Raw genomic sequence first — 11,641 nt, 5'->3', positions numbered from 1 at the left:
TCTATAACAATCTTAAGAAAAAACCCATCTTTTTCAGTCGGAACAAACCTGACATCGATGTTGTACCAACGATGAATGCATAACAAATTCAGCCTCGGAGCTTATGTCACGCTATCATTTTACCATGTCAGCCTCTTAAAAAACTCTTGCAAGCATCAAAAGCCAGGCGTACATGGATTACATCTTATTGGTAAGATAATGAAAGAACACAATATCCAATATGAAAAACTACAACAAATTGGATTAAGCACCTCGCTAGGCGTAGATTTTACAGATATAACGTACCAACTAAGATGCAACCTGTCAAATAAGTTTAGATTTAAAGAAGCGTCATATGTTAATTCTTGGGAGTCCTCCAACTTCAGTAAAAAAGCATGTGCTCAAGTTATGGGCCAAGTATTGTAGATCCACTTCAAACCTCATATGTAATTTTTTGCTTTTTACTCCTTCGTGAATTGCCTATGTATTTTAAATTCATGTTGTTTGTCAAAAGAAAAAAGAAAGTAAAAAACTTGTGAAAAAGTAGTGGCGTCTAACATGAGCAGTTGAATAATATCCAAAAGATAATACATAAATAAAATAGCAAACATTAGAGTATAAATCCAAAACGGAACCACCTCGAATTGACTACCTATGCGGCTATGCCAATAACGCAAGTGCAATTGCAAAGAATAATGGGTGACTTATATTTTTTTTTTGTGGGTTGTTGTAAATTAGAAAAAGTAAAGTTTTATTGAATTATACCTCCAAGATGAATACTACACCCAGTGTTGCAAAAAACTCGTTTACTCCCCGTTTAATCTTCGATTAATCATTTTTAAGAGCAGTCCGTTCCGATTTTTGAAAATCCGTTTAATTAATTGGTCAACGTCGATGATGGGTCAAAAAATCAAATTTGGTATCAAAGTCGGTCAAAGTCAAAATTGGTCAACATTTTAACATGAAGTTGAACTATAATTTTAAAGATTTTGAACAAAATGAACACTTTTATACAATTATGTTAAACTTTATGTTTATATTTATGATTTTATTCTATATTTTCACATATAATATTTAATATTTAATATTTTAATGTATATAGTACAATCCGATTAATCTCCAATTAATCTCCGAATTTTCAATTAATCTTTCCAAAGTTCCGACCGATTAATCTCCGAATAGCGAATTTTGCAACCTTGACTACACCCACTAACTATCTTCATCGATTAGGTTTATAGGGCAATGGTTTATAAAACAAATATTTCTTTAAATGATTTCATCGAACAGTTGGTGAGCATCAGTATCATGTTAATCTCATCATGTTAATCCCTGAATTATAATACTCAATCACAATAAGAAAAATTCAACAACATCAAAATCAAAAACGGATAAAATACCCAAATAAAACGAGAAATGACCGGATTATATATTAACCCTTACATACTAGAAGCCATGGTTAAATGTGTAGTTTCAGTTGATTCGGATTGTAGTTTTGAGTTTGCGTTCACACTACAATCGGTCCCTCAAATTCGGCTCAATTTACACAGCAGCCCCTCAACTTTACACTTTTTCAGTGGTAGAAAGTGTAAATATATAATTTTATTAAAATAAAATAAACTAATTCCCCCCGAATTTATAACGGGCTCTATCTTCTCGCTCGGTGCGAGTTACATTTTTCCAAGACCACCGTTCAACTCGAAAAAAGTCACACGAACCCAACGGGACTAACTATACGTGAAACGAACACTTTTTAAAAAACGCTTAACACAACGACAGCCCGTATCTTTCTGTTCGCCGCAAGTTAAATTTTTCCAACAGTACCGTTACACTCGAAAAATTTCTATGAGCAAAACGAAACTAACTACGTTCGAAACGGACACTTTTTAAAAAACGCTTAGGACAACGACATCTAAAACGGCGCTTAAGACATGGGCCGTTTTCCCCTCTGTAATACACAACGCTACGTTAAATATGAATACACAGGCCGAAAGCTCCGGCCGCATCGCGCGGGCGGGAACCGGACTAGTTATACTCTGTATAAAGCAACTGATAGTTACCGATCAACTAAAAATTATCACTTTACAACAATTAATAAATACGGACGAATTTTGTATTTACCCTAATTTTGTAGTTTATATAATTAAAGATTTAAAGTACCTGTAGGTTTAATTCGTTGATAAAGGATGTGTTTAACATCAAATTTAACGGACCAGGAGGAGAATGATCGACTATAGAAATTTTTTTTGATAGATGAAAGGTGTAGCATGAACTCATTTAGGGCATAAAGTTATGATTTTAGAAGATCAATTTGATTTATTTAGGTAAAATCAATTTGAATAAATGGTATCGGAGGAAGGTCCGCCTAAAAAATCTATTATCACGTCTAAATATTAATATATTTAGACTTCTTACTATAAATTTAAGGTCTCAACACGTCTAAATAATAACATATTTAGACGTGTTCCTCCCATTTGGTCAATTAGACGTGTTAACACGTCTAATAATATGTTGATTAGAGGTGTTCTACCATTTTTATCAACAACACGTCTAAATATGTCGTGTCAACACGTCTAAATAATATGTTAATTAGAGGTGTTCCACCTTTTTATCATCAACACGTCTAAATATATCAATCAGACGTGTTCATGGTAAAAGTTATTAGACGTGTTCCTTGAAATACTTGTTAGACGTGTTGACAATTAGACGTGTTCCTGATAATAGTTATTAGACGTGGTTACCAATTCGAGGTGTTATACTTATTTAGACGTGTTGCAAGTTTCTAATTATACGTGTTGCTACTATTATTTAGACTTGTTCCGTGTTTTTTTTTTTTTTTGTATAAACCTTAATTAGACGTGTTCCGTTTGATAAATTGGACGTGTTATGTAGTGAACATGTCTAAATGAAGGGCACTAAATGAGCCGAAATGTAGCAACATACATACATATAACCAAGGTTGTAAAACTCGCGAGTCGGGGACGATCGGTCGAGACCTAGAAAGGACGCATCGGCCGAGTCGGGGGACGCGTCGTGGACGCATCAGTCGTTGACCAACGTTGACTTTATTAATAATTTCTTAAATATTTTTTTTATATATAAAATAGTTGATTATGTACCATAAATTTCTTAAATAAGAACTTGAATTTAAAAACAATCAAACTTCAAACTCAATTAATGTTACCGATTACATAATCAGTAAGGACACAGAGAAAATAGCGACTCAAAAAATGAAAACAAACCCTAATTTTAAAATATATCAGATTTTGACGAAAATTTGATTGACTTTGACCGTTTTTGACCAACTTTGACCGTCTTTGACAGACTTTGACCGAACTTTTAGCTTTGACCGTCTTTTGAATCGTTTTCAGAAAAAACAGAACGGAGAACCCAAAAAAATGACGCATCGGCCGACGCGTCGGCTAAGTCGGCCGACTTTTACAACACTGCATATAACTATATATATAGGAAAAATTGAAAATTAATTGTTTTTCAAAAGGACTTCTTTGGGAACTCCATTGACATGCTTACACTACCGGGAGTTTCTTGCGCTTGATTCCTGACGTGAACGGTCGCTTTCTTGGAACTAATTCATATATATATATATATATATATATATATATATATATATATATATATGTATATATATATATACATATATATATATATATATATATATATATATATATATATATCAAAAAGTTTTTGTGTACCCTTGAAGCATATATGTGCTTGTATCGAATTTTATACTAACATATAGATATAGATAAGGAAGTCTATTAACTCAAACTAGTAACTATCATAGCACTTTTACTCGTGATAGGTGATCTTCTATGACTATCCGCTAAACTTACTTAGCCGGTAGAAATTTTGAAAATTCAAACTCATTTACAATTGAGGTCTTGATATCTTTTTCCCATTAATTCTTTTGACAATATATATATATATATATATATATATATATATATATATATATATATATATATATATATATATATATTGATGTGGTAGCGGAGTGGTATAAAATACTATTAAATTTCACAAGGAAATACTATTAAATACGATGCAATTTTACACAAGATATTTATTTATTTAGAGAATGGATATACTTAAACCTTGCTACAACACTTATAGGCAGTGTACCTAATCGTACAGTAGTGTAGTTTTTAGTAAGTCCGGTTCGTTCCACAGGGAAATCTTTAAACAAAGCTTAACGCTATATTAGTTTACTTTTATAAAAATACAAATATATATATAAGTAATATTATTATTATAAAGGGGGGTTTTTACCGTTTAATGACCGGTTTGTCGATTTTAAAACTTTAGTCGCAGTTAAAACCAAATGTAAAATATTAAAAATAAATACAAGACTTAAATTAAAGCGTAAAGTAAATAACGATAATGAAATTGCGAATAATAAAAGTGCGATAAAATAAACTTGCGATAATTAAAGAGTACGATAATTAAAAGTGCAATTAAATAAAATAACAATAAAAATGCGATAATTAAAAGTGCAATTAAATATAAAATAAAGGAAATTAAATATGAAATAAAAGAATTATGCTTATTTAAACTTCCGTAATCATGATGTTTGACGTGTTGATTTTAGTTTTATGCTCATGGGTTAATTGTCCTTTGTCCTGGATTATTTAATATGTCCGTCTGGTTTTTGTCCATAACAGTCCATCAGTCATAAATATAAAGCGCGAGTGTCCTCGTCAAATTATCCTTATACCCGAAGTTAAATATTCCAACTAATTGGGGACTTAAACTGTAACAAGATTTTAATACTTTGTTTAATAATTACACCAGGATGTCGACTGAGTGTAATCCAAGGTTTTAATATTTTGTTATCAATTATACCAAGTGTCCTTGTACATAATTTCACCCCTGTTTTAATTATTCTAGTGGCTATTAATCCATTCCCGTGTCCGGTTAAATGAACGATTATTCGTACATATAAATACCCCGCCCATCGTGTCCGATTGAGTGTATATGGTAAATTATAGGGACGCCCAATTGTAAATCTTTATATTAACATTAACAAACTATCATTTAGTTAAACAAATATAAAGCCCATTAATAGCCCATAGTCTAATTTCCACAAGTGTCGTTCTTTTATCCAAACCCCAATTATGGTACAAAGCCCAATTACCCAATTTTAGTAATTAGCCCAACATCATGATTACTTCGGATTAAATAAGCATAATAATAACTTAGCTACGAGACATTAATGTAAAAAGGTTGAACATAACTTACAATGATTAAAAATAGCGTAGCGTTACACGGACAGAATTTCGACTTACACCCTTACAATATTCGCTAACATACCCTTATTATTAGAATTATAATTAAAATTAAAATTAAAATATAAATTATAAATATATATTTTACGTATATATGGAGAGAAGAGAAAGATAGATGGATTTGTGGTGCACCAAAGCTCTATTTTTATAGGCATGTGGGCTGGAACTGGGGCTCATGCGATCGCATGGATTTATGCCTTCCAGGCCATGCGATCGCATGGCCAGCTGGGGAGGCTCATTTTTGGTTGTTTTCTTCTGCCGACGGTTTTATAAATAATATAATATATTAAATAATTATAAGAATTATTTAAATATTATATTATATTTATGTGCATAGTTGACTTGTAATTTTTAGTCCGTTGCGTCGAGCGTTGAGAGTTGACTCTGGTCCCGGTTCCGAATTTTCGAACGTCCTTGCGTACAATTTAATATCTTGTACTTTGCGTTTTGAATCTTGTACTCTTGTAATTTCGAGACGTTTCTTATCAATAATTGGAACCTCTTTGATTGTATTTTGTACTTTTGAGCTTTTTGGTCGTTTGCGTCTTCAATTCGTCGAATCTGTCTTTTGTCTTCACCTTTTATTATTTAAACGAATATCACTTGTAAATAGAACAATTGCAAGTAAAAGCTTGTCTTTCTTGAGGAATAATGCTATGAAATATATGTTCGTTTTTAGCATTATCATATATATATATATATATATATATATATATATATATATATATATATATATATATATATATATATATATATATATATATATATATAGTCAAAAGTTCAAATAAAAATCATAAAAAAAAAGACGAGAACTGCGAGAACTTTTAATTTACAAATATTTCACATGTGAGTAGATTTTATCATTCATAAATAGTGATAAAGAGTAAGAATGAACATAACATAAATTGAAAAAACTTCTATTTTACTTATATAACCAAATATATAGTTTCTCGTTCACTTGTGCATATTTGTTTGTGATACATGTGAACATTTCATATAATTAACAATTTAACATTTAATTTGTGGTAATAAACATATGTTTGTTAATGATATGCGTATTAATTAACATTTGCATGTAATTTATTGTATTTAAATGCAAAAAAACTATGAAATTAGAAAGTTCTCGCAGTTTTCGTCTTTTCTGTGGTTCTCGGGAAAGACCACCCGGTCCACTACCATACCATTCCGATACAAAGAACAACATCCGAATATTAGCAAACCGGTTAGCTCCAACCACCGGGAAACCCAAGTACACTTCCCTGAGACCAGAAAAACGAAGAAACCCCTCAATAAAGGCCAAACAACACAACAAGACTAGTACCCAACTCGCTCTAAAACGGCCAAGCACACCTAGCAGCTGGAAAACTGAACAGATTCCGGCCACCACCACACCAGCCGACGGCGGAACAAAACTAATAGCAACCAAGAGGCATAAATTCTCCTTTTTCTAAAAAACCCCAAAGGACAACGAAGGACAAACGCACAGAAAAACCAGTAGTAATTCCAGCCAAAAAACCAGCCGGAGCAAACGCTCCGACGCCTAGATCTGTCGTACGAATGGAAACGAAAACGACTATAAAAAACAAAAATGGCCCACTAAACTCCTAGATCATAGATCTCTTGAGGAGATCCTCGCATGTGAGAATGCAGAAGAGTTAACCGAAAAGTCGTCGAAAAAATGAATGTAACACCGACCATTTTTCTTTCAATCACAACATTAAATATATCATTACATAAATCCAAGTAATTAAGTTTAAGTTTACACAATGGTGTTACTTATTACAAAATACAGGTTACAAAAATCCACATCAGAGTTCACACGTCATACATGTCTTCAACACCTGCAACCGGCCTGAACTAGCAGTACCTAAATTTGCATGGGTAGAAATGTGGGGGATTAGCATAACGCTAAGTGAATGGAATCTATCTAAAAGACTAAGCTTAAGCATCACACATGTAAATAACTACACCACAAACATGCTATCTACCACCTAGCATACAAATAAAGACAATACGAGGATCGTCGACTTATACGGGCTCACGACCCTAGCTGATCGGGCTAGAGTTTACCCCGATAGTCCTTCTTAATGATTCAGTACACAGACAACAGGATGTGAACCCAACCTCCCTTGGCTCGGTTGACCTCATATGGACTACAACATCCCTAGGCATGGTTGAAAGTCCCCAGCCTCCCTAAACATGACTGGTGTCAAACACAGTGCGCACGTAATATCAAATAACAACAATAAGCATGCAATCATCTAACTAGAATGGAAATAATTTCATAATAAAGCATGGTAATAGAGTAAACAACAATATCATGGCATGTTACTTAAACTCTATCCGGAGATAGACTCACTCATCGATTACCAGCTACAGCTCAATTATCTAACTTCTAGGCTTCTTCCTTGTTCTTATCACCTGAGAACAATATAAACCAAGTTAGTATAGTGCTCTTATCAAAATTAGACACACGTGCATCATAACGGCTAAAAACCGACACTTTTCATATTCTAGAACACACACTCTTAACATATCCTCTAATGTGTGAATCGTTCGTTCACTCTGACTGCCTGTGTGTGGATGATAAGTTGTACTTAAGTTGACACATGTACCCAAATTCCGTTGTAAGCTGTTACAGAGTTCGATTCGAATCTAGTAACTCTGTCGGAAACTAAAGACAACGGCACACCATGTCTGCTGGCGATCTCTTTCAAGTACAAATATGCAAAATCACTCAACGAAGCGGTTTCACAAGTAGCTAATAAATGAGCACTCTTTGTGAGACGATCCACTATCACCCAGATCATGTCATGACCTTTCTGGGTTCGGGGTAATTTGGTTACAAAATCCATCGTAATGTGATCCCATTTCCAATGAGGTATTTTGAACTATCGTAGAGAACCACAAGGTTTCTTATGTTCCGCTTTGGCTTACACACAAATATGACACGTTTTGACAAAAAATTTCAACATGTGTCTTCATTATCGGCCACCAATACAATGTTTTCAAATCTATATACATCTTTGTACTACCCGGATGCACTGCCAATCTAGATTTATGCCCTTCTTTAAGGATTAAATCCCTCAAATATCCAACTAAAGGTACCCAAATTCGATCATTATAGGTCTTTAATCTTCTATAGTCATTGCATAGTTCAAGTTTTCGTTTGGTCATTTGCTCTGTCTTTAAATTTTCATCACTCAAAGCTACTAACTGAATGGTTTTCGGTCAATCAGGTCTGAAATAATTTCAATTCTCATAAATCGGACATTTTCAGCTGTTTGTTTGGATTAGAAATATGATTGAATTTGTGTTCTAGGTTATATGTAAAAGATAAGAGTGTATATGTATTTATATATATGTATATATGCACTGTATATGAATATGAATATGAATATTGAAAGATGATGAACACAAGATGAATCTGAATCTGTTTTAATCAATACAGTGTGCCAAGATTACAAGGTTAGGGTTACATGAGGTTTGAGAGCATTTGCGAGGTATGTGTGACAATAGGTGAAGGACTAGGTGTAAAGTGAGGGGAAAAGCTTCATCTCTAAGCTAGCTAAGGGCTATTTATACTAGCACATTACAACAAATCATATCTATAATTTTGGACCTAACAGTTTTCTTACGACTTAAAGCATCAACGACCATATTTTCTTTACCTGGGTGATATTTAATCTCACAATCATAGTTTTTAATCAGTTCTTTCCATCGATGTTGACGCATAATGAATTCTTTCTGCGAGAAGATGTACTGAAGACTCTTATGATTGGTATAGATTTCACAATGCGTACCATATAGATAGTGTCTCCAAAGCTTCAGGGCAAAAATAACTACAACTAACTCTAAATTATGAGTAGGTTAAATTCGTTAATGATCTTTCAACTGTTGCGAAGCATAAGCAATGACCTTATTTCTCTCCATTAAAACACAACCCAAACCAGTGTGTGATGTATCACGGTATACCACAAAATCTTCGAACCCCTCTGGAAAAGCTAAAATCGGTGCTTGACATAACAACTATTTAAGAGTCTGAAAAGCCTTTTCCTGTTCATCAGTCCATCAAAAGGATACAACTTTTCTGGTTAACTTATTTAAAGGACCCGCTATTTTCGAAAAGTCTTTGATAAATCGGTGGAATAACCTGCTAAGCCTAGAAACTTTTGATTTATGTCGGACTTTTTGGTGAGTTCCAAATCATTACTGCCTCTATCTTTGACTGATCCACTTTAATATCCTGTTCACACACCACATGACCCAAAAACTGCACTTCTCGCAACCAGAATTTACATTTGGAGTACTTTGCGTACAATTGCTCTTGTTTCAGAAGTTCTAACACTAACCTCAAATGCGTAGCATGATCACTTTCTATTTTTGAATAAATCAAAATGTCATATATGAACACAATCACAAACTTATCAAGATACTGATGACACAAACTATTCATCAAATCCATAAAAACAGCTGGCGCGTTTGTTAACTCGAATGGCATAACCAAGAATTCAAAGTGACCATACCTGGTAAATCATCTATTCTCGGTGGAGGATACTTATTCGCGGTAGAGGATACTTATTCTTGATCATTGAAAAGTAAGAAGCACCCTGTAATTGATCGAATAAATCATCTATTCTCGGTAGAGGATACTTATTCTTTATTGTTCTCCGGATAGTCTATACACATTCGAAGAGACTCGTCTTTCTTTTTCGCAAACAACACAGGAGCACCCCCACGGCAATGAGCTTGGCCGAATAAACCCCTTATCTAACAGTTCTTGGATCTGAGACATCATTTCTCAAATTTATGATGGAGCTAATATGTAAGGAGCTTTTTCTACCTGTGTTGCACCTGGAACTAAATCAACTTTATACTCTACTTCAAGTACCGGAGGTAACCCTGGCAAATCATATGGAAACACTACTGGAAACTCGGGCACAACTAGAATATCAGTTACCTGTTTCTTCTCTTTCTTAACATCGATCACATAGGCTAAAAATGAATCACACCCTTTCGATATCGCCTTACGAGCTTTCATTTGGGAAACCATAGGGAAGTTAAATCCATCGCGCTTCCCTCTAGCTACCACCCGAGACACATCGGCCAAAGGAAAAGAAATCATCTGCTTATCGTAGTTGATACTAGCCCTATTTGAACTTAACCAGTTCATGCCTACTACTACATTAAAGCTAGGTATAGGCATCAACAAACAGGTTAAAGGGAAAGGATGGACGTCAATCTCGATGATAACTCCAGACACAGATGATGTGCCTGGAACCTATTTACCATCAGCTACTTTTATCCTCAAAAGCTCATCTAATATCCTAGCAAGCAACTTCAAATTATCACTGAAGCCTAAGGACATAAAGGAATTCTTCGCCCTTGAATCAAAAAACACACGAGCTGGCAAGGAGTTAACCAAGAACATACCGGTCATGACTTCATCAGTAGCGGTTGCAGTGTTTACCGTCATCTGAAATGCTCTAGCTTCAGCCGTCGGCGGGTTCTTTCTCTTCTGCCCGGCAGTGGATGCAGATGATCTCCCCACGGACGTCGACCTTGCCCCTGACCCCACCACAAAACCACTTCTTGACGCTGATGGGAAACATGCAGATCGATGACCTTCCTTATGGAAGTTCCAACAAACGTTATCTTTAAAAGAACAGTTAAAGGTATCGTGACCCAAAACTCCACATTCAAACATCTCCTAGTCGCTGGCGAACATGTCCCTACATGAGTAGACTTACAAACAGCACACCAATTTCTCGGACTGGAGCCCGACCCACTCATACCCGATTTACCCTGATTGCAGAATTGATTGACTAAATGACACATTCTCTGACTTTCTCTCAAAAGACCCACTTCCAGCACTTGCACAGCTCTCCGCCTTCACATCTACCTTTCGTTGCGTTTGCCATTTCATGAGCTTGCGCTATGGTTTGAGCAAACCTAGCAACCATTATATATTCTGGTTTAATCACTCGCACAAATGATGCACCTTATCCTTCTCATTCGGTACCCACTACTGAACAAACCTTAACTTGGAGGTAAAATCTCAGAAAACATCATCGATTGACATATCGTCTGTCATCTTCATACTCAGAAATTCAGTCTTCAGTTTCTCCATTTCATACTCTGAACAATATTGTTCACAGACCTTAACATGGAATTGCACTCATGTTATCTGATTGAAATGTTCCTTGGTTAGATAAGCTGTGATTGAATCCCACCATTCCATTGCTTGACCCTTCAACATTCTACTAGCATATAGCACTCTTAATTCAGACTCACAGTGACAAGCCTCTAAAGCATGCTCAGTTTCCCTCAGCCATTGATATGTCACTGTAGGATTTTTA

The 11,641-nt window shown here is 34.7% G+C and overlaps 1 protein-coding gene across 1 annotated transcript; it reads right to left on the bottom strand.

The window, feature by feature from the left end:
• Positions 1-10,089: 10,089 nt before the first annotated feature.
• LOC139870331 (uncharacterized) lies at positions 10,090-10,989 on the bottom strand. Its single transcript, XM_071858158.1, has 2 exons — positions 10,572-10,989; positions 10,090-10,463 (listed from the first exon to the last, which is right to left on the bottom strand). Exons 1-2 carry the CDS (start codon positions 10,987-10,989, stop codon positions 10,090-10,092), a joined length of 792 nt encoding a protein of 263 aa, XP_071714259.1.
• Positions 10,990-11,641: the final 652 nt, after the last annotated feature.

The sequence above is a fragment of the Rutidosis leptorrhynchoides genome, chromosome 10 (assembly GCF_046630445.1).
Source record: "Rutidosis leptorrhynchoides isolate AG116_Rl617_1_P2 chromosome 10, CSIRO_AGI_Rlap_v1, whole genome shotgun sequence".
NCBI classification, from domain to species: domain Eukaryota; kingdom Viridiplantae; phylum Streptophyta; class Magnoliopsida; order Asterales; family Asteraceae; genus Rutidosis; species Rutidosis leptorrhynchoides.
This window is presented reverse-complemented; position numbering and strand designations above follow the sequence as displayed.